General features: G+C 41.7%; 1 protein-coding gene across 4 annotated transcripts in view; it reads left to right on the top strand.

The window, feature by feature from the left end:
* Nucleotides 1–26,437, top strand: part of LOC109986832 (zinc finger protein 609) — an 83,666-nt gene that overhangs the window by 53,603 nt on the left and 3,626 nt on the right. For 2 of the 4 annotated variants that reach the window (XM_020637660.3, XM_065952740.1), the window contains exons 3-8: nt 4,108–4,333; nt 19,163–19,250; nt 21,114–23,466; nt 23,583–23,952; nt 24,728–25,108; nt 25,659–25,737. In XM_020637660.3, the coding sequence (XP_020493316.2) occupies nt 4,108–4,333; nt 19,163–19,250; nt 21,114–23,466; nt 23,583–23,952; nt 24,728–25,108; nt 25,659–25,732 (3,492 nt within the window). In that variant the 3' untranslated portion in view covers nt 25,733–25,737. The remainder of the gene's footprint in view (nt 1–4,107; nt 4,334–19,162; nt 19,251–21,113; nt 23,467–23,582; nt 23,953–24,727; nt 25,109–25,658; nt 25,738–26,437) is intronic. The other 2 variants (XM_029278016.2, XM_020637661.3) reach the window with 2 other exon arrangements.

Raw genomic sequence — 26,437 nt, 5'->3', positions numbered from 1 at the left:
GATCGCTGAAAATCCAGATGGAGTTTCCCCTCTATCAGCACACAGACGCATGCTCAACACCAGACCAAGATTCATGGGATTTTTGTCAGTCAGTTAAACATTTTTCTTCCCAGTGTGGCTTTTTTTTTTTTTTTAAAGGAGCTGGCATGGGGTTTCAGTTAAAAGAAGGCTTGCGTGACACTCGAGCATTGTGGTTTAAGGGGGAGATTTGAAAATCTGTTTGTAAAGTCTTGCAAGGAGGGAATAAATAATGGAACCTGGCATCGGCTGAGCGTCTAGTAGAGCCTTGTGTGATGTGACAAAGTGTGTAGTTCAGTTGTTTAGTGGAAACCCCGGACAAGACTTTAGGCATTTTCCTGTGTGGGTTTACATTCTGCAGCCCCACAGTGAAAGTCCTTTTGTTCACTCATCCATTGATAGAAGCTGGAAGTAAAGCAACACTGCTCATTCACGTCTCATGTGATTCTGCTCCATGTTGGCTCATTACAGAAGAGTTCTCTTCTTGAGTTTAGACTGGCCTTTCATACTCAGATTTAAAAGTAAATCAGCATAGAATAAAAAATATATCTAAACTGTCTTGGAAGAATGATTTTTAAGTGGGGAAGGTAAACATAGAAATGATCTAGGTCAGGTGAACTTGTTCTGAACATGTTGTGTAAGGCTGTTAAAGTGATCAATAGGACCTGATTCACAGGAATGATTCATCCCAGGAATCAAAGGTTTAGAAGTTCTAGGATTTACCTGCTTTCAAAACAAATATCTGGAGTGCTGGATTAACAAAAGGTAATACTTTCGGCGCATGGGGGTGGGGTGGGGTCCTTGAACTTTACTTGACTTTTTACAAATATTTTGATTTAATGAGTAATGTTAACATTTCATTTCTAAAGTAGCTACTTCAATTTGACTTGAGTTGGGTTTTTTTCACAGACTCCTCGCTGCTATTGGTCGGTCTGTTGGTGAAACAAGATGTGAGACGACATTAAAAAGAATTCTAGAAAAGATGTAAATCTTTAAGTATAAGCTTACATTTCATAGGTCTATTAGGTCAACACAATACAGGGATGGTCAATATATTACATGCTCATCATCATGGCAATATGAACAATAAGCACATTGCATAAGACTGCGTAAAACTCGTATGTAATCAATGTATGTGCACCATGCATTCTCTTTCAGCATGCATTTGACCAACATTTAACCTGCATGATGGGACATTTAAAGCTAATATTCACCATTTCTTATTCGTCAATGTATCACAGGTCATATCTTCATTTCAAGATTAAATAATGTGATCACACATTGTGGATTTCTCTCATATTAGATGGGTCTTACAAGCTTACATCTGGATCCATAGGTGTATAAGTAAAGCATCGCCCACTACCAGCGAGCCAAATGAATGAGGGAAATGTGAAAATGTGATAATTATAAGCCTTCCCCTGTCATTACAATTTCCTCTGGGAGAAGAGATAATTTCCTTATTTCCATTCATTATTGTGTCATCGTAAATTTGACAAAGATAACCCTCAGATCTTTTCATGGACGGTTTCTAGTTTGAAGGTTCGAGTCAATTTAGAGGAGACTCTGGATGAACCTGTTTGCACCTCTCACCGTGTGCTGTCACTCTGATGGAGGGCTGGTTGTGTGGTCTTGTCTGCGGCTCTCTGCGTCTCCATAAGGCCTGGAAACAGTGTGTGGTGACAGCTCGGGTGATTACCTGTCCTGTCTCATTCACTCAGCCGGCCTGCAGCTTGGTCACGTCATGCATCAGTGTCTGACACACAGTGATTACAATGTCGTTAGGCTAGACTCTCGGCCGCTCTCTGCACACATTCATTTGCTCTTCCTCTGAGCAGAAATGGGGCTATCCATGCTCATTTCTGTAAACTAAGAAATATGAAGCTTCTGCTAGAGCTAATATTACATTTCATCAGGGACTAATGTTTGGTTTTCAAAGCACTCGGTTCATCACAGATTCAGATTTCTCATTCGGTCTTCTGAAATGTCTAACAGATGTTTTTTTGCTTTCCAATAATAAGTGTTTTGAGTCATGATTCATCGCAGCATCTTTATTCATTCCAAGAAATTAGATTAATTATAAATCCATCAAAAGTATTATTCACCTTGAGTTATGTGAAATCTAATAATAACATAGAATCAGATTTTGTAAAGAAACTTCTGTAATAGAGACACAATGTTATAGTGTATCTTTTATTTAGTAGTTTATTGTTGATGTAAGCCTCAGCTACATTTTCATACTTGCAGGAAAATGTGACAAAATCTTGCAAGATCATGAAATCTCAAAGCCCTGGGTGAATTAATAAAAAAGCAAAATACTAAAAAGAAAGAGTCATGGTCATGCTAATAACTGACCCTGTGAAGCTGTCAGCAGACAGTCAGCTTAATGCTAATAAATGCATGGAAACAATGCTAACATATGATATTTTGGTTATCATTTTTGCCATAGTCACCATCACAGTGTTGTATGATAGCATTTCTGCTCTGGCTTGTGTTATTTGGCATTAAATAAACCTGTATACTAAGTGCAGCTGAGACTTGAAAGCCTTTGTGAAATATGTTTTGCTGTCCTGTTTTAGTTACACGCTAAGATACTTCTCAGGATTATAAATTTGGCTGCTGTCGAGGAACAAAAAGTGTCTTTGTCGGTAAAGTCACGAGGATTCATCCAATGGAGACCATGAAGCTAATTTTTAAAGACAGCTGTGGGACATTATTTTCTGTGTAATTCTGTACAAATCAATCTTATGATGGATACACCCTTCATTCTTTTGGCAGCTGAATCCTCAGACTTTGTCTTTTGCATCTCTAAGATGTGCATGTTGATGGTGTCAGTTTGTCAAGTCGTGTGGTTAAAAAACTGTCAGAACAAGAAGACAGTGCATGGGGTGGCTGCAGGAGATGGTTTTGTTATGATCTATTTATTCAATCTTAAATCCAAACTAGCTTCTATGCATCACTTTGTGCATTAAATGATGATGCTTGTGGTGTAGAACGTGATGAATTACGAATGATTGGCCGGGGACTTCTGGGACCCTGATGTGAATAATCATGGTTTGCTAAATCATATTTCAATATCTGTTAAAAACAAACAACAACAATCCAACATCCTTATCCATTAAGTGTTCAAAGTGAGAAGTACATTGACATATACGGCAACGAAGGACTTTTATTCTGAATATCATACTCAGTTTTTAAGCATTAGCTAGGTTAGTAAACATTTGTACAGGTTGAACAGGTTTATAATCCAAAGTGTCAATTGTTATTGTCTTCAAGGCTAATTGGAACCGGCATTGGCAGCATATTCCCGGCGAGCACTGAGCGCTTTATTCCCAATTAATGACTGTGTGCTGTTGGCTGCAGCGCGGCATTCCTCCTGCAGTTCGCCACTAATGATTGGAGCGCTTTAATGTCGACTGCCTTGAATGAAGAGCACTAAGCCTGGTGTCTGCGGCCCTTAAATCACCATCAGTCTTCTTCTCTCTGTCTCTCTTTTTCCGCCTACACACTTTTCTACCTCCAGTTCTCTCTCTCCTGTTTGCTTTCCCTCCTCTTCGCCCTCCTCGTCTCGCTCTTTTCATTTTCCCATGTAGGCCAGCTGTCTCTTCATTGCTGTCACAGTGTATCAGAACAGGTGGAATCAATTACTGACCCTCAGCAGCCCGCTCCCATACCACAACTAGCTCTTTTAATTGAGGGAATTAATGAGCGTTCAGCCTGTGAGATGATTTGGTGTCACGGATCTTGCTCTGGAGGAAAGCTGGGGGAGGGACTGTTTGACCGATCCTGCATAACTAATTCTGTCCTTCCACGCGGGCAGTTCACATGTCCCTCCCTGCAGTTCCCTCCTGCTAATCACCTCTAAGGTTGAGGAAAGACACACTTTATTTCAACATTAAGTGCTGCATCACTACTTTACTGATTAGGTTTGTTATTAAAAGGCCATCGCTGCACCACAATGACTTCCATGTGCTCAGCACTTTGTTTACGTCCTCTTTTTGTGGCGATCCCTTGGCTGTTTCCACTCTCTACATGTTTCAACAGTGTTTCTGAAGTGTCTCATGTGTTCCTCTCTTGCCTATCTGTTCACAGATGGAGTCCCCTGTCTCCACGCCAGCCCCTCCCCCTCTCCACCTCCTGGCCACGGTAGGCAACAGTGAGATCTCCTCGCCGTGTGAGCAGATAATGGTGCGCACACGCTCCGTGGCGGTGAACACGTCCGATGTGGCCCTGGCTACCGAGCCTGAATGCTTGGGACCCTGCGAGCCCGGCACCAGTGTCAATCTGGAAGGAATAGTGTGGCAGGAAACGGAAGACGGTAAGCGAATGGCTTTCCGACCTGTGTTGTACAGGCGATAGTTTTGATAGTGTCTCCTGGTTATGTCCAAAAAAAAAAAATACCAAAAAACAATTCCAAGTGAACAATCCATCACCTGGCAGTTAGGCTCTTCAGCATTAATAAACATCGCTGTGATTGTCCATTCTAAAGCAATTTTGATCTATTAAATGTAAGATAGACTCTCTGCTCAGGTTCTGTGTCCTTCAACTTTTATGTAAACCATTCTCCTTTGTTTTTACTCCACTCAGTACAACATGAAACATCAAACATGAGGCTGTCTGGTCCTTCTGATCACTGCATAACCACACAGAAAAGGGAGAAAAGAGTGTATTGATTGTGTAATCATGTTCACCAAGATAAGCTACTTGACTTTATTGTTAATTCTACCAGATGTTTGAGACTTACAGTGGACTAAATGTTGCCTTCCCAAACCAGTGTTACATAAAAACTGACAATAACAACAAACAACAGTGAGACTAATGTCACAAGTGAGTTACATTTAGTTGTCCAAATACAGTGATAACCATTTCAAATAATATAATATGTTGAACATAACTTCTAATGTGGAAGTTGAACTCTATTTCTTTGTCAATCAAATGGAAAAAGGAAAACTGGGGGCAGCTTCATTGTACTTTTTTGTAATGCAAATAGTTGAAATATATTTCAAGACCTTGATGAAGGTCTAGACCCGAAACGTTGCTAATAAATGTTTGTTTGCAAGTTAGACGCTGTGTGGGAGTTTACATTGCTCTCCTACGCATCATTCTTGTGAAATGGATGTGAGAAGGTTTTTTCGATCATAAATGAGATCAAACAAAAAAATCAGCAGTGTGACTTTTCCCCAAATGTAAATCCAGAGTATGGTGCTGCATTGTTATTATGTCCTGAGCAGAGAGGAGTACACTCATTGTATAAAGACTATAAACATATGGGGAAAGTTTATTTTGTGCTTGTATTGGCATAGCCAGTGTGGATGCATTAAAACATCCCAGAGGTATTTGTTTGTCAAGGAGCTTTTAGTCAAAGCTCCCATTATTTGAAAAATACCCTTTAGCTTTCATGACCATACATGTTATGGTTGTTACGATGTAATTGGATAAGGCCTGACTGCCTCGGGAGCTGGTGTTGGTATTATAACATGCTTTAACAGTCCACATGCAGCATAATATTGCCAACAAGAATAGTAGTTGGCAGACAGTTCCTAGGTGGCCTTGATTTAGTTCTCTGCTCAGGAGAGTGCAGACGGGAGTTTGTTGCACAGAGATATCTGCTAACAAACAACATGCCTCAGTACACAAAGCACTTTTTTTTGCGAGAGTGCCAGTTGGGAATAGAGTTGGCTTCCCTCCTGCAGTGCAGTCCGAGTGAAATCTCAGACGCTCACAGTTTTCGTCTCTTTGATGGAAACCGCATTCAGCTCATTTAATTTGAAGATGTATCACTGGCACTATCGGGTTGTGCTGGCTCTGAAAAAACTGCCCTCTTTTTCTGTCGTGCATGTGAAATACTGCAAATACCTAATCTTCAAAGCAGCTTGCAGCTCACTTGCTCTGCGGGCATGCTGAGTACAAATCGCCCACACAGCCACAGTGCTGCTTGTTGGTTTCACTCAGAGGAGCCGAACAGAAAAGGTCCCTGCCTCATCAACATTCCCAAAGCAACGTCCCCGCTATTGAGTGCTCTCCCCCCCTCCCCTCCTCCTCCTCCTCCTTTTTTTGATTTTTGCTCCAGCCGTGGGCTTCGTCTGATTCACCCCTGTCCTCGGCTCTATCAGGACTCTCTTCTGTTTCCAAGCATCCAGCCGCTCGCCCCTTGACTCTGTTTCCAAGCAAACTGGGAGAGAGCGAGTGCAAGGCAGGGGGCTTTTGGGCAGGAGGGGGGGGGGGGGGGGGGGGGGGGGGGGGGCGGGGGCAAAGACAAGGCTACTTCTGTTAGTGACACAAACATGGCTCTGAGCCAATACCAGTTCTATGTTTGTGCTCCCTCATTCTCTGCCTCCCACAGAGCGATTGACCCTCCCCCTCGCCTTGCCCCCTTTCCCTTTCTCCGTCCAAGTCCATCCTTTGCTCTCTCTCTCTCTCTCTCTCTCTCTCTCTCTCTCTCTCTCTCTCTCTCAAAGCTGCTATTTTGGCTGAAAAGGTGGTGGTTTGGCGTGATGGAGCCATGTTTTCTTCTGATTCTACTCAATAGCTCACGCAGTAGGTACAGGGCTTCTGGGAGCTTTTGAGTGGTTTTAAAATGGGTATGTTGAGGGAGGGGGGGCACTATGCAGGTGTAGCACACAGGTTGTTATGGCCAATCCGAGCTGTGAGGACAGAAAACATTTCCCCTCGCTCTCTTTGAAGCCTGTTTTTCTTCTCTCATACAAAACCTCTATCAGGCAGACAGTAGGGGGAGAAATATGTGATAAAGGATGAAGAGATGGATTTGATAAGTACAACCATGAAGTGTCCCTGAGTCTTCAGGCACCACAGCTTGTTCTGTACTGACAAAATCATCTTTTGTTTGTTTAGGGATGAAATGTGGCTGCTGCTGAGTCCTTTCCAGATATCTCTATAATTGTCAGTTTAAGCTGAGATTGAATCCTTACTGAGTTTCTAAGGAGGCGTCTCTCAATAACCTCCATTGTATTACACTTTGCACACAACATTAAGCAACGCAAAGAGTTGTGTTTCGCTCTCATCATTTTAATGGTACGAGCCCATAACAACCTACTGGCTAGTTTTAAAATGAAGGAGACCCAGATGCTGCTTATTCTAAACTGCGCTGCCTTTCTGCTGTTTTTCCCTGAGAGACCCATGAAAGCCAGTTTCTCTCATTGTGGGGGCAACCGAGCAAATGAGAACCAAATGAGGAAATCAAGCAAAACTGGGCAGAGCACCAGAGAAGAGCAACAAACAGAGGCCCCCAAGACATTGCAGAGGCATCCTGATTAGCAGTGAAGTTGAGCAGCCCCCCCACTTCTCTGCATGACAAGTCTCATACAGAGCTGTTTAGGCATGCACCGTGTGTGCGCTCGTTTCATTTAGCATGCCAGCCAACAGCTGCTTCATCACCTCCGCCTTTCGGCCTTGTGGGAGTAAATGAACAACAGGCTCTCAGTAATTGTCTCAGCTTCAGACGACTCACCGAATGCCACAGAAAGAAACAGATGAGGAGGAAGCAGGCGACACCAGACAAAGCGTGATCAAAGAAGCTGCACCTTTGGTCAGCTCTGATAAGAATCTTATCTGATGAGGCTGAGTACATTTTGTATCCTTTTGTAATTTAATTCAGCAGAGCAGCTTGTTCCGCTGAATCTGGATAGTTGCAAGATTTAACTTGCTCTTTCAAGCAATCTATAGTTAAATTTTTTTTTTTAAAGCTACAACGTCTGTCTTTGTATGCCAGTGTACATGTTTAATACCCTCAGTATTTTTTCATCTAAAAAGTTAACTGCATTTTATGTACCACAGCGACTAAAATAGCAGAGTAAAATGCTCAGACATGGGCGTTCATGACAGCAAGAGCCTCACCCACTGCACCCGACCTGACATGATTAAAAAAAGTGCCTCCATTCATTGTGTATTGCAAGTGGCTATTTAGGTGCGCAAAGATCGCTGTGATACATAGCAACAGGGACCCAGCTAGTGGCACCATTTTTCTTTCTTTTTTCAACAGCTTTTCTCCCTCATTAGTTCATAATCGTGCATTTACAGAAAACGGTTGTATACTGTTAAGCTAATTATCCTTGTGGAGAGCTGGTTTGTTTGACATGACACAGCAAGTGACCGGTGGAGATTGGAAACACGACGCTAGGCTAACTGGTCCCCGGCTGTTGGTCCCTATTTAAGCAGCTACTGTATTACTGTAAACGTAGGCTGAGAGCTCTACTTCTGCAGCGGTAGCTAGCAGGAATGCAAACTACACATGACGAAAAAACAGATGGTAGCCTACTGGAAAAACCTACACAGTGGACTTTACTGAATGCAATGGAAATGATTAGGCAGGCCAAAAACAGACTGGGTCTTTTTATACCAGTGCAACTTTTATTCTAGATTTTACTGCTCACCTCAGTAACTGAACAAGAAAATGTCCAGAGTTCAAAAATCATTTTGAATGTTCGGAAATATGGCAATGGTAAATGGACTAGCGCTTTTTCCACCGCAGGTCACACCTACACATTCGCACACTGATGGCAGAGGCTGCTATGTAAAGTGTCCATCAGTTTATTAACTATAGTCCATTCATACACATTCACACTCGGCTGACGCAGCAGTGGGTTAGGTGTATTGCCCAAGGACACATCGACATGTAGCTGCAGGAGCTGGGGAACCAAACCCCTGAGCTTCTGGTTGAGAGACGAGTGTATCTTAAAAAGTCTGTTTGAATAACATGTCAGTTCTTTGCATCTTTCTTTTTTGATGTCACAATTTCAATAATTTCAATAATTTAAGTTTCAATTATTATAGATTTTTGTTGTACATAAGCTTTTAGCTTAGGATAAACAGATTCTAGAGATAGTATTTTTTTACAATCCCATTACATCACAATAGGTTTACAATTCTATTGTAGAATTGCCAGTTTAAATGAAACCATGAATGCATACCTGGATTACTGAATGTTAAAAAATAACCCCTAATACATGGCCTAATAAAATGTCACACAGTTTGATGCATCAAGTCCTTTGTTGGAGAAGAAAAAGACCAGTGAAAGTGCGTCTGCGTCATTGAGTCAGTTTGGGGGAGTCTGAAGCATCGACAGTAGAAAGGGTAAGGGGGGGGGGGGGGGGGGGCTGAGCGTTGGTATTTTAAGGCCCAGCACTGACACAAATCCCCTCAGTGCAGACGAGGCAGTGGCAGCTCCCAGGGTCGTGTCGGCAGAGCAATGGGCCAACCCCTCCCAGGCTTAGCATGCTGATACCTCCAAATGTCATCTCTAAAATGCTGGAGAAGTTTATTGCTCTTGAATCGCAGCCCAGAACGCCTTGGCTTCTGCTCCGGGGTAGAGAGGGAACACAGAGGGGGCCCCTTTGGCCAAACACTGCAGCTCCATGCCAGTGCACGCACACATCCCTCCGGCCAAATACACACACACACACACACACACACACACACACACACACACACACACACACACACACACACACACACACACACACACATACACACCCTCCAGTACACAGCAGGCTATTCCCCAAGCTAGACCACAGCGTCTTAACCTCCCTAATAGATAAATAATACAGGCTGTTTTTGATAAAAATGTTTGTCTTATAGATTATTTATGCAACAAACATTACATCATTGCAGAGCTGCAATCATTGGCTATACAACAGGAGTTAAAAGCTGTTTGAACAGAGGTCAGTGTGAAACGGATATTCCTGTATAAACATATGAGACCACATGTTTTCTGTCACTTTTTCTTTTTGCTCTCTTTTTCAAACCCTGTCAGCGAGTTGGGAAGGAGAATTTTGTATGAAAGGAGCACTCGGCTCTGTAGCTCACTTGCCAGCTATGCTTCCTTGCTCTTTTGAAGACCACCTGTCAGTGGCCTCATTGAAATGTTTTCACAAAGGCGAGCGATGGCTGCTCTCTGTGAACTCGCTATAGAAACTGTCCTTGAAATAAGAGTGAGCGTTCTCAGGAGGCCTGTAGCCCTCTGCCAGGCCAATGAGCAGGAAGGAGATGGAGTGAGAAATCAATCACAGAAGACCATCCTCTGTTAACAGTAGAGGACGTATACTGAAAAGAACAGAACAAAAGAGGTGATGAGCCTTTTTCTTTCTCTAGCCTGCACATTGTTCATATTTAATTGACAGTTCCTAGCTGTGTTTACTTCCTAATAGGACTGCCCTCTACTAAAGATTGACAGTCAACTGGTAGTAATGTAGTTCAGACAATAGTTAACATTGACATGTTAATGGATGAATAAAAAAATCTTAATATGTTCTTTAATAACATTGTTTGATTTCAAAGTTGACATGTTTTAAGTGACATTTCTTATAGTGGGCTACATTATTGATAAATGCAATACATTAGATAATTCACCTTTTTAAATATAAATGTACATGAGCACTACCCAGCAAGCTCCCTGTAACCAATGATAAAGCAATGCTAACAACATCACAGTCATGGTTCTTAATGTGTTGGAAGAATCTGCCGAGAGACTGAAAATGTCTTTAAAACTAATATTTTATTATCTTTCCCAAGTTTCAGTCCTCTAAACTCTAGTTCAGAGACTGCTGGGATCTTTAGACTGGTTTAGTTTGCTTTAGCCTTTGGCTTGAAACTTCTTACTAGCTAACTGACAAGTGAAAAAGTAAAGGGAATGTTGCATTGAACATTTTCTCTCTAGAGGAAAACTAACACTTTCACAATCCCTACACTTGAACCTCTGCTCATCTGAAGACTCACTCTTACTTATCTTGTCTAGTGTAATGTAGCAATGGAATACACTGAGCTGTGGTACATCCTGGTAGTTTTCTTAACTTGCATATGTGACTGTTACCTACCATTGTTTGCAGTCAGACTACCAACTTGAGAACCTACAGTATGTACAAAAACTAAACTGTCCTTCAGTGTCTGCTGAAAGGTACTGGGATTGGATTTCACTAAACAGAAACCACAACACTTTGGATACAAGTATATGGTCCTGCATCTACAGAGACTGCGTTCTTATGGAAAATGTGGATATACAGATAAAATCAACAAGGGAACCCTCCTTAATGGGTGAGTCTTGATTGTTAACTTTACGGGTAGGTCGAACACTGACAACAAACAAGGTGCACCCCCTGGATGGTTATTTGATTGTTCTGTGTCTAACCAGGCGATTTAAACTTAGCCCCCTAAAGCTCTTTTCATCAACTAACTTTTGGTGGACTTTTAGAGGGACTTCCCAAGCCAATCTTAACTCTCATCAGTGTTTGCTATGCAAGAGTGGATATGAGCAATTTCCAGGCCCAAAGATGAACACTCCCATGTAAGGAATTCAACTAAATCCTCCAGATGAAGTTAAAATGATACTCTGCAGGGAACTTAAGATATAGATCACTCTTCATTCTTTGAGGGAGGATGCTTCTCATGTTAGTTACAAATTAAGTCCAAGGGTGGTGTAACCAAGATGGCGCCTGACTTAACCCAAATCTCTCAGGAGAGATTGCTTTCTATTCCTATTGGCAGACGAGCGCAATTTTTTCAAGCTCTTAAATGGTCATAAAACGTAAATCTCATGCCCAGGGGAATTGAAGGCTTTGCCAGTGGTTGTCATAAGATATCATGTTTGCTATATATACGTCAAGGATAGTTTGAGTAATGTGCCTTTGGCAGATCAGTCTCATAATCTCATCTCCATCTCCTTTAAGGAAAAACACCAGAGGAGTTGTTTTTACAAAGAGATTGTAGATTTACCCAGATGATACTTTAGTACACGGCTCCTTGTCTGCATACAAATTGTTTCTAGTAATAAATGCATGCAACGTCGCTAGAGGTGTCCATTATTTCTTTTCTGGCATTCGTTACATTTGTTACATGAGTTTTCTGATCTACCCTCAATGTAGGAGTCAACATGAACAGATTTTTTTTTTTTTTATATTTGTTGTAGAGGGAGAAACTGCTGCATACGGCTGATAATGTTGTGACTGTGTGGAAAGCATACTAATGCTCTCTTCCTCTGGCTCTCAGTGCTATGAGAGAATTGACCTTCTCACAGGCTGTTATTCTTGTCAGAGAGAGTGACTTTGCACTTTTACCTCCTCTGAACCGGAATGCAGCATGAACTTTTCCGATAGAGCTCTTTCAAAGGCTCTGAGTTTAAAATGAAAACCATCAGCCATAACCATTCGATGAACTTTAGTACTAAGACTTGGATTTTTTTTTATGTTATGTTTATCAATGTTTTATTTATTTTAACATAATAAACAACTGTGCTTAAAAAGGGGCTTCATAGTGAAGATGTCCTGCAGCTTATATTGATTCATCACTTTTGCATTTTCTGCCCTCATAATGTGTGTTGTTGCACTGTTTTCTAGCAAGCCGAACAAACTCCAAGTATAGATTAGAGTTCTCCACTGAAGTCCTTGGAAAATATCTTGAAACCAAAAACGGAACATCTATAATGTGGATCACAAAGCATCAAAAAATGGATGAAGATTTATTTTTTATTTTTTTTCAAAATGTTTTTGGAAGTTCTTTTTACAATGTTTTTATTGTGCCACAAGATTTTTGATAACAGCCAATCAATCTATTTTTTGTCTTCAGCACAAAATCCCAACAGATATTATCCCATGAACATTTACAAAAAGAACAGGTTGACAACTTTAATCCCACCATGAGCAGTTGCAAGGAAAAACCGCCTTTTACTAGGCAGAAACCTCGAGCAGAAGCAGATTGATTGGTGAACAGCCATCTGCTGCGACAATGAAAACACAATTTATCATGTCGCCCTGGTATAAGGAGGGTGAATCTGGATTATCCTTGAAAAATGACTTAATTATTTTTAAACACAACAGGTCTTTTATGTTGTGTTAAGGGTAATCGACCCATCGTTTCAGCCCGTCAACGTGTCTTTTACTTTCACTGTAAAATGGATACAATTCTTAAGATACTACAAAGTCTGCATTCCAGTTTATAACCTGCACCTCCAGAGCTTTAAGTGACTCATCCAGTCCCGTCCTAAATTCCTGTCTGCTCAGGATTTAAAGATAAGGTCGATCTCAGGACTTCATATTCTGACACTGACAGACCCGGACAAGCTCGGCTTCATTTTATGCACCACGAGTGCAGAAACGCTCTTAAAATGGACTGCTGGAAACATGCTCAGACACTTGAATGCTCAAACGCTTCATTTATCAGCGTTACAGTTATTGCTCCTGGCAGCACCCGGCTATCTTTTATCTTCTCAGCGTAATGAATACTGACACTATTTTTCTCATTGTTCTCTCTTTCTCGTCTACATGCAACCTTGATTAGTGGTGCTTTTAGTGCACAGAAAAGAGCTTTCATGCTTGCAGGGTGGAAAGAAGGTTGTTAAATCTATCAATAATTGCTTTTGTTTCTCACTGTGTGCAATGTAAGATTGTGTTAATGTTTTGCACATGGTCATTTCTGTAAATCGGGAAATGTCTTTGACACATTTAGGCAAATTTGTGAGAACAGTTCACTAATGTCATGCACAATCCTTCCACACAAGTGATCTCCTATTTTCAAACACAACAAAAGCGTTTTGACAAGGTCAGTCAGTGAAATTGCCATTAACCCCGCTGAATTCCTGTTGAGTCGAAGCGGAGCAGAGGTCAACCTGTGAACCCGAGGCCCTCACCAGCAGCAGCACCAGAGGATCTGATATATTTTGGCCCCGTTGCAACCTAATGAAATATGTTAAGGAGGGAGGAGGAGGAGTGGAGTTTAAGGGGCCAGAAGGGGCAGTCATCCATGCAGCGGACCACCTCCTCCTGACTTAATTTGTCCCCTTGCATTACCTTCTTGTTCAAGTAATCCTATACAAGTACGCGGCGGAGTTTGGTGCATAAGGAGGCCTGCCATTTGTTGTTTCGACAGCATTGAAAAGGAAATGAGTGGTAAAATTACAGGCCAACTCCTCTCAGTAATGTGGGCTTCACTCAGCTGTCATGACTGACCCTAATAGGGCTGACACAAAGGGGAAGGGAAAGAGAGGGGGTTGGAAACTGAGGTTTTCTCCAAATCATCGTGTTTCTTCCCCAGAAACAAAACTAGGGAGTAAAGACCGAGATCATGGCTCGTGCAAACACTGGGATGTGACTCCCAATGTGTAAACAAATGATCATGCATGGAAAGTCAGCTCAGTTTGTTTTCTCCTACTGGGGCATTTGTTTGGGTTGTTTTGTCAAGGCCTTTCCATGTTTACACAGAGAGGATGTTGACATCTTCTTTATGATGACTACTTGGACATTATTCTTTGGATGAAAGTGTTGAGATAAAGTCAAACTATTTTTAGCTTCTATCTTTGAACTTTTGCATGCACTAGTTGCATTATATTTCCAAGATATTTTATGAAGTCAGGACCCCCCCCCCCCCCAGATGATGCATAAACATTCAAGATGCAGGTTTTCAGTCAACTCTTGATAATGGTTATTTTAAAATCATTCAAATGTATTGCATCACCTCCAAATTGCTGTGCATTCAACATGTCAAATGACTGTTCAATGCAGTAGTGGTTAAGTTGTGTAATGAAGTGATTTGCTAAAAGAAGCTACATTTTGAAAAGAAAATGTGTGAGCTTTGTGTGCGATAGGGTGGAACTGATTGTTGTACTCCACTTCCCCTTGCTCAGAAATCGTTGTTATCTACAGAAAAGAATCCGAAGGATGTAATGAGTGAATCAAGTAGAAGTGACAGCATTGCAACGAAGATGTCAAATGATTCCCATATATCTGTCATTATTCCTTCTCGCTAAGAAAATATTGGTTCATACCAGTTAAACGTTTTGGCTTGGCATCTGAATTCCAGAGATGTGATGCAGTGAAAAACCCTTCTCACTTGTGCCTGAGATAACTTGTTCTGTCATTTTCTCTTTCTGTGCGGCGTACACGCACTGAAAGCCTTTTAACAGCATGAATTTTTCTTGCCTTTTTCTAACAAAATTAATTAAACATGAAGTGCTCGAACAGCCTGAGTTAGTATCCACATCGTGTGTGTGTGTTTTTAGCACCATTCCCTTTTGAGATAAGATGCATCCAAATTCCTCTGCATGTCCTTGAATTGCCCCACATAGCATCCAAAGAACTACTCCATTAGCATTCGCAGAAAGTATTGCAGAGGCAGAGATCTGAGGTGACCCAGAAGCCAAGGACCACTCTGACAGGATTACAGAGTTCCTTTGGCTCCGACATGGGAGGGGGGGCCAGAAGGAGTCCACTCTTAAGGGGAACAAACTCGACTGCTAGCATAGAGTCTGCAAAAAGGCATGTCACAGTCTGTGAGCTTCAGGCAAAGAAACTGATGAAGTGGTAATTGAGCTATTGGCCTACAAAAACTTGAACATTGCTTTCTGTAGCATATTTGTACGTTAATGTCTACTAGCGGTGGTTATGTTTAACATGATTCATATGGCTGCCCTTTCAATGTGTAAGTAAATTCCCAGTATGTTTCAGCACTATATAGTAATTAAATGTTATAGAGTGCTTAATGATTGAGGTTTTATTCCACTTTTGCAACTGGTAGCACTTTAAGTACTGCTGGCCATTCAATCAATTGTGTACTCAGAGTGTAACTGCTGTGTGAAATTGATTCCCATTTCATCACTGCATATATTTTCAAAAGCCTTCCTCTTCTTTTGCATTTATGAGGCAATTTTATGTGCCACACTGTGTGCTGCTTTTTCATAGGCAGAAAACCGAGACTTGTATTCAAGGAAAAGGCAGGGAAATTAAGCTTGTGGCAAAGATTGATGTTCTAACAGGCTAGTGATTTGTATCACTCAGCCAAACTCCCCGTGGAATTTCTTCAGAACAAGATTGTGAAAGTCCTTGATAACTGAGCCAAAGGTCTGACCTGAACCTTGTTAAAACAAGAAAAACAACCTCTGCAGCTGCTCGAAGATGGGTTTTTTTTTTTAGATACTTCATATTCAGCTTGACTGAGTTATAGCAAACGTGTGGGAAGAATGGCTTCCTGGAAATCCAGAAATCTTGATGTGCTTACTTCAGAGCTTTATATGCATGATGGCACAAATAGTAGAAGTGCCAACTTGGTGAAAATACCAACATATCTGTATGTCTAGTACGTTTATAAAGTGTTACACTTGTACCTTTCAAGGGTTATTGCACTGTCAAAAACTGGAATAGAATACGCTGTTCTTTTGAATAATTGAGTTCAGTTGATTGCTCTTGTCGGTCTAATGTGAATTGACTCCATGCTGCTGCTAATGTAAGTTAAAAATAAGTTCTGGAATATGGAGTGGGAAAGGTAAACATGTAATCAATTCAAAGAATGTTACAGATATTTTCTTATAACGCAAACTTAAATTAACTCCTTGCAAATGAAAATCAGGAACAAGGGTCATAAAATGGATTTGAATAGATTATACTAAGACTAAAAAAATATAATGCTAATGAAGGTAGTCAACATTTCCATTGCTTTTTGATACCATGTGTTTTAAAATGAAACAAAAGCATCAAAGTTTTAAGAATACTACAGGTCTTTCGTCATATTTTAAAACAAAAGCTGCTGCGAGAGAAAAGAGCGAGCTGTCTACATTGCACAAATACGTTGGCAAAGTTTGCTTACTGAAACATTGCCAACGTACTTGTGCAATGTAGACAGTGTGAGGGAGTTTTTGCCTGCAGATTTTGGTAATTGAAAACCCGAAATCACCCAATAATGGGTGTCTAGGAATTTTTATTTTGTTGCCATGGTATCAAAACAGGTAATGATATTGTTTTTTTTTTCCAGTATCGTATCAAAGTCTCATGACAAACCTAATGCAGATTGATCATATATAATTCTAAATGTCTAGCTTTTTCTTTCAGGCTAACTTTGCTCAGTGACTCTCTCCAAGCACAGCCATTGTCAAAATGACTTAAGAGAGGAGACACTCTGACATAAAGACCCAACGCTTATTTGAAATAATGAAAGACTTCTAACATCTCATGGTATAATTTTAATTAAACCCCATCACAAGAGAAAGCAGGGAAGACTATATCCTGCACATCATGAAAGGCTGCTCATTCATTTGCCCTGCCTTGATTTACATCCTGCCACAACCAGCTGCCAGAGCCATTTTGTGTTGAGTGTTTGGAGAGCCGAGGGGGGTGGGCTGTTGAAGGCGTTTTAGAAAAGGTCTGTGTTCTTTTAATGTGACAGAAATGTGAACACCCCCACCCCGCTACCCGGCGCACACACAAACCATCGCTGCAGTTGGATCTAGCCTTGACCCAAGCGCTCATGTTTTCAGGCCATAGGCTGGAGGAAGAGACTTGTGGCCAAGTGTCAGCAGGTTCCTGTAAACGTATATAAATGCCTCATACACTTGCTACTTTATGCCAGAGGCAGCAGGAGAAAAAATGAGGTCTGAACTGTGACTTGTGTGTGGGAGGGTAAAAGATTGTAAGCCAGGGATGGTTATATCATTGAAAAGAGGAAATGAGGGTGAAGGAGAGAGGGGAGAATGGGGTGAGCAAGAGAGGTTTCCTAAGCTAATAAAATGCTCTGAGGGACGGAAGCTGCCAGCCAGCATTCCTGTGCCATTAGATAAGTCAGCTCGCTGCAGCCTCCAGTTTCTCTGCAGTGCTGAAGTGGCAAGCTGAGGTCACCACCAGGGAGCGAGTGGGGGATGGTGGGGGCAATAAATTGTGAATGCTTTTGTGCACGGTCGTTGCTCTTAATCCTCTGAAGCTATTTGGTTGATGATTTACTTTTGATTTTACGAGCAAAAGCTGCAAATTATCATTTATCTGCTTTTTGAACGCTGTCTATTTAAAATGGCCTTCAACAGCAGCAGCTCTGTGCTGTTTGTGTGAACTGAATGAATGAAATGTATTCACTGCCGTTAAATGCCCAAAGTGCAAGGTTTTAGATAAGGGATTTTCTACAAATCTGAACACTTGATCTTGACATTTTCTTATTGGGAAAAAAAAAAAGCCTGGCTCTTTCCAGATGAACAGTTGTGAGTTTCAAAAGGAGAATTCACATAGAGTGTGATGTGATCTTCTGGAACTAATTTAAGATTTTAAATGCAAGGTCAGGTATCACACTCGGGACAAGTCGGATTGTGTAGCTCACACCAAGTGCTTCCAAATTCACACACCAGCCAAATGGCATCACAGAAGCTTCTAAGTGTGACAGACTGCAGCGATACCAGTGAAGTCAAGGAGCTTCTCATGCACACTCAGTTGCAGCCTATCAAACTGAATCGTTCACATTGAAATGGCTTTAATGCTGCTAGATGTTTGTTTTTAAGGCTGTAGATTCATATTCCCCAGAGGGAGTATATTTCTAGGCTGCAAAGTAAGATTAAGGATTTACAGGAGAATATCTGCCTGCTTGCTTATAATCCTCATTCTGGGAGATTGGCTGTGCTGTGAGATGTCTTATTTAACGGTAAAGGGTTTTCAGTGAGAACACCACAGTAACCTCATTGTGATTCTTCTTAGGAAGATCGTCTGCTTGTTTTCTTATTTCGGTTCTCCATTGCCGACTACAGTTGACTCTGTTCCAAGTCATTTAGAAGATATCAGTCAGTCAGGCTCTTTCGGCTTTACAGTGTGAAGAAGGTTAATAAAAAGGATCTTTGACTTTTGTATCGTCTTGTGTATATTGTGATTTGCAAAGATCAGTGCATCAATGTAGAGGCAGCAAATTATCCTGACTGTAACACATGAACCTCACTGTAGATTATTATCTGTTGTATTGGATTGTGCTAGCATATGCATTCATCCTGGAATTGAAATACCCTTATTTTGGCTTTTCACCATTCTATTGCGACGGATTAAGAGTAGTCCAAAATACAGACATCTGTTGGATGCACAAGTCAACATCTAAGTAATTAGTTGCACCTGATATAATTGAGGGGTTTCACAGCTAAGCGTTCAAGGCTTATTTTGGTGTTCACATTCTTCGCAACATTTTAAATACCAGGTAATATCTCCTATCCTTCACCTAAAGATTATCGAGTATTGAGTTGGTCCGTCTCGTAAAACTCAAATAGAATTAATTATTACTTGCGGTTATAAACTTTAACCATGTGTAAAGTTCAAAGGGGTGCATATCTGATCAAGTAACTGTTGTTTTTTCTTTGGATTTAGCTGATCATAGTAAACACAATTTAAGTTACCTTTGTTTTCTTATCTCACAGGCATGCTGGTGGTCAATGTTACCTGGAGAAACAAGACATATGTTGGCACCTTGTTGGACTGTACACGACACGACTGGGCTCCCCCTAGGTAAGAAGCAAAGTGCTGTTCATTTTTCAAATATATAACATACATTAAAGAAAGCAGGGGTGAAAAATTAAACATGCAACGTTAAATCTGCACCCGCGCTTCTTCAAATGCTACTAAAGCTACATGCACTGGTTTTGCAAAGTATGTGCACTTTACTGTCACAGATGGTCGCTGTAAATGTCAAGGTAGAAAAGGATTCTTGACTGCCATGAATCATTGATGTATTCTCTTTATCCAAGCTGCACTTGGTCCCTTAACCTTTTCATATTGTATGTGATATGAATCTACTGTTGTAGCATCAATTTTACAATATATACGGCCAGATGCACCTACTCGCCTGTGTGCTGAAGGACATTCCACATCAGTTTTCATCTTTATTCTTGGGAGAGGATTCATTGGAAAAAATGCTTATGTTACAGAAGCTAGTTGTTGAAATGGAAAGCTACTCTTATAACCCAGATTTCTGAATCCAATTATTGGGTTAATAGCTTTTCCTCAACACTTAATAATATTCTCTATCACTCAGGCTGCAATTTCTTAGAACAGAGTTATGTGGGCGTTAGCTTTAGGTGTTTGTTGTTCAGAATATTTGCCTTTGTTATGCAGAATAAGATGGTAGGGTGAAATACACCTCTAAGCACTTGCTTTGATTTAATTCAGCAGCACTGTGTCTACATGTAAATCTAAATCTATACATGAAATGTGAAAATCAAGATTAAAGCAGTGCTAATGGAAAACAAGGAGACGCTGTATCAAACTAATGTATCACAGTGTGGCATAATAATGTTCAGTAAGTGAGGTTTGCTGGGCAGTATATGCACCGAGATAGTCTTACAGTTTGCAGCAAGACTACATTAGGGACACACCATGAATAATTCAGAAAGCTTTCAACAAACTGAAAATAAACTTGGGCTTGTAATGAGTCTAAATTCCTCTACCACTGTCTGACTACGGATGTATTCACATCCCCTGCTGCGGCTGAAATTGTTTGGAGAGACTCGTAGAGGAAGCTGTGAGTCATACTAGCCTGCTGTCTCTCATTGTCACAGATTGCTAGCCTTCACTGCTGTGGAGAAAGATAATTACATTACTGTTATGGAGAGATAAGGCCAAACTGCTATTTTAAGTATTTGAATGACTGCATGTTTTGATTACAAAGCAGCCAGACATTTCACTGCTGTCTTTTCAAATGTTTATGTCAACTGTATTTAGAAAGTCACTCTTTCTTTGTTTAAACTCCTTACTCAATTATGCCGTACAAATGATCAGATTGATATGTTATGAGGGGACAGGAAAACCACAGTGATGGACATATTTTGATTTCATCGTTTATTATGGGTTTGTAACTTCGAAGTAATTAAACCTGCCAGTATTGCTATCTTCATTATAAAATTAAGGATGCACCAATGCATCGGTATAACATCAGTTGCGGCTGATATTGGCTCTGTTGACAGACATTGGCACACTGGCTAGTAATGGAGCATGAACAGATGTCAAGCTGATGTTTGTCTGTTTTGTCGTATCCATTTAATTGATGGCATCTAGTACACCCAACTGTTGATTCCGAGAAGAGTTTTTTTTTTTCATTGGGCAGAAAAAATAACTTGCTGGACAAATTCTTATCTTGTTTTATGGTCAAACATAAGTGAAAATGTTGGCAAAAAAAAAAAAAAACTTGGTTTTGAAATTTGCAATCGGCTTAATTGTTATTTTAAACACCAGTATCAGTATACTTGGTTTTATTTTCCCCAGAAATGTTAATTTAAAAGTCAATGAGTAGCCGACTTTTTTAAAATTTGTATTGAAATCAACCAAACCATGATATTACTAATTTCCAAAATATGATTTTTACCACTTCTGCAGGTTTTGTGAATCCCCTACAAGCGATCTTGAGATGAGGAATGGCCGTGGTCGAGGCAAGCGAATGAGACCCAACAGCAACACACCTATCAACGAGAACAGCAACTCATCGGACAACAAGGGCACCACCAACAACAAGACACGGGCTGCCTCTAACAGTAAGGGCCGGAGGGGAAGCCAGACACCATCAGAGCGTCGCACCCCTCCTAACAGCAACACAGAGGACATTAAAGCCAGTCCCTCCTCAGCTGGAAAACGCAAGACCAAACCAGCCTCAGACATGGAACCTAATTCTAGCTCAGAGGACACCAAAGGCAACAAACGTATGAGGACAAACTCGAACAGTGGAGGGGTGGGACCAACAGGTCTCCCCATCCCTTCAATAAAAACGGAGCCCCTCCCACCTCCTCTTGATCGCAGCTGCCCCTCTCCTGTTCTTATTGACTGCCCACACCCTAACTGCAACAAGAAATACAAGCACATCAATGGTCTTAAGTACCACCAAGCGCGTGCCCACAATGATGATGACGTAAAGTTAGAGTTGGATGGAGATAGTGAATATGGAGAGGATTCAACTCTCCACCCTGAACCAGGAAACTGTAATGGAGCATCCATCTCCCAGAAAGGATGCTTATCCCCAGCACGTTCAGTAACTCCAAAAGGAAGAAACTTTGATGCTCAAAGTCCTTCACCTTCACCTGGAAAGTTTGGTTCAAAGCAGAGTAAAAAGAAAATGGCTGAGATAGATCCAGAAACTGGTGGTACACCAATGGATGGGTGTGATGATGGGCTATGCCTCACTGATGAGGCCAGCAATGATGGTATAGATGATAAGAGGGGATCAGACAAGTCCAAGAAGGTTACTAAAGCTGATAAAATTGCCCAGAAAAACATGAAGTCCCCAAGGCCCATTGGCCCTGGTTCTACTGCATCACAGCAAATGTACCCTTTTCCTCCGGGAAACCCAAATTCTTCCCCTGGGCTTACCCCAATGATACAAGGAATCCCCAAGAGTCCCACAATGAAAGGCACACAGCCTAAACCCCCAGCCATTGGAGATCCTGCCCCAAGTGGCTCCAAAGACAAGAAAAAGAAAGACAAGAAGAAAAAAGATAGTGTGAAGGAGGCTGACAGCCCCAAGCCTTCAGGGAAAGGAGGAAAACTGGAGGAAGGAAAGCTTCCGTACCCTGAACCTCCTGATCAAGGAAATAAAGGAGAAGGACTCCTGAATGGTTCATCAGATCCTCATCAGAGTCGCTTGGCCAGTATGAAGGCTGAAGCTGACAAGATTTACAGCTTTTCTGACAATGCCCCTAGCCCATCCATTGGTGTAGCCAGTCGGATAGATGGTAGTGGAATGCCGCAGCCTCTCACACCACTTCATGGGGTGAACCAGAATGGTGCTGACAACTCATCGGTCAAAACCAATAGTCCAGCATATTCAGATATTTCAGATGCTGGAGAGGATGGTGAAGGGAAGCTAGAAGGTGTCAAAGTCAGGACAGAGGACCAAGCCATTAGGGAAAGTGTCAAAAAAGCGCTCTTTCCAAACCAGCCACCCAGCAAGGATTCCCCTTACTATCCTGGCTATGAGAATTATTACTCACCCAATTACGTCAACCCCAGTCCCGGTGGGCCAAATCCAGGCACGCCAGTGGCCGAGGGTCAGGTAAAGATTAAAAAGGAAGATGACCTGGATCAAGTTGAAGAAAAAGTCAAGGTTGAGGTTCATGAAGACCGCAAACCTGATGTCAGTGCTCCTGTGCAGCAGCAGCAGCAGCAGCAGCAACTGCAACCGCAGCAGCAACCGCAACCGCAGCAGCAACTGCAACAACCCTCAGTCATCCAACAGCGATCCAACATGTACATGCAACCTCTTTACTACAACCAGTATGCCTATGTCCCTCCATATGCTTACCATCCAGATCAAGCCTACCATAACCACTTGATGAACACCAACCCAGCCTACCGGCAACAGTACGAGGAGCGGCAGCGACAGATGGCTGAACAGCATCGGGCTGCTGAGAAAAAGTCAGACGTAGCCATAAAAGAACGAGAAGCCTCTATGAAGGAGGAGTGGAAACAGAAGAGCCCAATGCCACCAAGCCTCTCAAAAACCTCGAGTCAGTCAGACCTTGGAAAGGCACCTCAGCCGCCAGGCAAATCAAGGGACTCCTCCTCTGAGCCCTCCCCGAAATCCATGGGAAGCGTAAAGGGGGAGGACCCAAAGTCCCAGCAAGCTGAGGGGCTAAAGATGAAGCTGACTGAAGGTGGGCACCATGGAAAAGAGGACTCCAAGCAAGCACTGGAGTCCAGAGGTCAGGCAGGAATAGAGCAGGCCATGTGGTACAGACAGGTAGGTACCAAAGTAATTTAGCAGTGCTAGAACATATGCTGTTAAGATTGTTGTCCAGTTACTTTAGGATGTAGATGCTGATATGTGCTGACTTGGACCTTCTTTCCCACCTTTAGCAGTACCCTGAGAGCCAGAAGTCCCAATCAGAGGATGAACACCAGCAACAACAACCTCGATGGAAAGATGAAAGGGACAGAGAACGGGAACGCGATCGTAAATTAAAGGAAGACAGGCCCAGGCCCAAGGACAGTCAAAGTGGGCCAAAGGAGGATGGCAAAGAGGGTAGTGATCCCAGGATCACTTCTGAGGACCACCGGGTCATGAGCAAAGACTCTCGTTCTAACCCTCATATGCAGTTCTCATCGCCACTAGCACAGCATCAGGGCTACATGCCCTACATGCATGGTTACCCCTATGGACAAGGCTATGACCCCAACCACCCTGGATACAGGGGCATGCCTTCGGTAATGATGCAGAATTATCCAGGTATGGCATTAGATGAACTACGAATACGTGAAAATGTTAGTAAAAATATACATTAGGACAAATAGCTTACATCCTCATCAAATTAGATTTTCTTAGATGTTTTTGTTTCATTTAGTTATCCATTTCTCTTTTGGCTTCTAAGTTGAATTTTAATTTAGAGCAAGTGAATGGTTCCAAATGTTTTTTTGGGGGTATAATGCAATTCTAGACTGAAGTGAGATGTGATTTATAATATTTATCAGGCTGCCTTCAAATAAGGCCAGTATAGTGGCTGTTAAATAGGACAGGGAGGCAACAGAGCAGTTGTAGATTCTCTATCAAAACTGCATTTACCAGACTCAGCAGGATATCACAGTGCTTTTCGGCCAGATTTATTTAAGGGAACTGTGGATGGCTTAAAACCAATATTCATGTTGGCACATTGGAGAAAAATGCTGGTCTGACTTTCCTTTGTTAAGAAAATGGAAACGCCACATTTTACAGCTGGGGCTCAATGTGTGTGATCACAATGCAGTTTTACAGTTTGTGTTTTCATTTTTCTACTTAATATGATCATGTAGAGAAAATATACTGGAATTGGACAATCGACTCTAAGTAACTTGGTATAGCCCTTTGATGATGAGACATTTTGTCCACAGGTCATAACAGACTAGTTGTTGACCTCTAAAATTAATGTTTATGATTAAGCTTGTTAGCATGAACTTATCATAAGCTGTCACATTAGTATCCATTATAAACCTTCATTTAAAACAATACATTTTCTTCTTACTTATAGGCTCATACCTACCTGGAGGCTATCCATTTTCTCCATATGGTGGTAAAATAGCCGGAGGCGAAGAGGGCAGTGACAAATCTCGCGTTAGCCCTACTGTCTCCAAAACAGCAACAGACTCCAAAGCTTTGGATATCCTGCATCAGCACGCCAGCCAATACAAGAGCAAATCCCCCACAGTAGGTGACAAGCCACCACACGAAAGGGAGAGGGAGCAGGACAGAGGAGCTGGTGGGGACAGAGATCGTGAAAGGGAGCGTGAGAGGGAAAGAGAAAGAGACGTGGACCGGCCACGATCCTCACCCTCTCAACGCATCATGCCCTCGCACCATCACCTGGGATACCCGCTGCTCTCAGGGCAATACGACATGTCCTACGCCACGGGTAAGTTAGTCAGTCCTGACTCCTCCTATATCTGATGGTTGACAGTGGATTTACTAAATGAAATTTAAGACTAGAGGTACGCACTACCCACTTTTTTTTTTTTTTTTGCCCAATTCGGATACATAGACTTTAGTTTCATACAGAATACTCCTCTGACACCATCGCAAAACAAAAGTGAATGTGTAATTGAGGAAAAAACACTGCACTGGTATTTTCCTAGTTTTGACCATTATTTTTAGAGATATTTAATACCAAATATTGCGGTTTTGTACCTATACTGTTATCTCTATTGGCTGATATCAGTATTGGTACTGATGCTGGTGTTGGTAAAGGGACAACTCTATTGAATACTGGTCAAACAGACATAAGAATTAGGTTCTAAACATGTGAAGTAGATTAAAGCAAACTACTTCAATAAAAAAATCACATAATGCAGACTACTCACAGTAAGTAGATTCAGAGTGTTAAATTGTGGCTGATCAGAAATCTAAAGACTAGGCCTTAAATAGGCAATATCACTGATAGACGTACATTTTCCGACTCGCCATAGGTCTCTCCTCATCAGCTATTGTTGCCAGCCAACATGCAGCAACCCCCTCCCTCTACCCACCACCACGGAGGTGAGAACGGTAAGACCCCCTTAGTCGGAGAGAAAGACAGACAGTGGAACAAAACACAAGGCAACTGAGACACACCAGTAACCTGAGAGCAGTGTTAATGCAGGTGGCAGACATTGTGCTTCATATAAACAAGCCAGTAAAAGATATGTAGGTGAAGAGTTATGTGTACTGGCACAGATGTCCTGTGAATATAATAAAGCCTTTTGTTTCTTTGTCCTTGGTTTATGTGATTCGAAGTGAAAAGAACACCCTGCTCTGCTCTGTCCGTACAATATTTATGTTGTAGTCTTTGAGACAGAAACCTGTTAAGACTGCAAATCCTAGCCAAAGGTAGCCTCTTTTTTTTCTGCTGCAATCTAGTACAATATGCAGTTCAGCATTTAGCCCCCCCCCAGCTCATCCATCCTAAGTAGGTCCTGTGAGGACAAGTGGATCATGGTGTTGATAATAGAGACGTGGAGAGAGACACTGAGAGAGAGAAGACTGCACTGACATCTAGTGGAGCCCTTTTGAATTACATCACAGTCATTTGAAAAATACATGTACACTCAGTTGACAGCACATGTGGTACACCAAATCAAGTGTAACGAGTCTAAAGCAGTCACATCGACAAATCAGAAGCTTATTGTGTATCAGTGACAAAAGTGTTCATTCAACCATTAAGATCTGAGGTTAGGTCGGACTGTAAAGTAGACCGCATCCCTTTCTT

Source organism: Labrus bergylta, chromosome 3 (genome assembly GCF_963930695.1).
Source record: "Labrus bergylta chromosome 3, fLabBer1.1, whole genome shotgun sequence".
NCBI lineage: Eukaryota > Metazoa > Chordata > Actinopteri > Labriformes > Labridae > Labrus > Labrus bergylta.
Note: the sequence above shows the minus strand (reverse complement) of the source record. Positions and strands in the feature narration are given on the sequence as shown.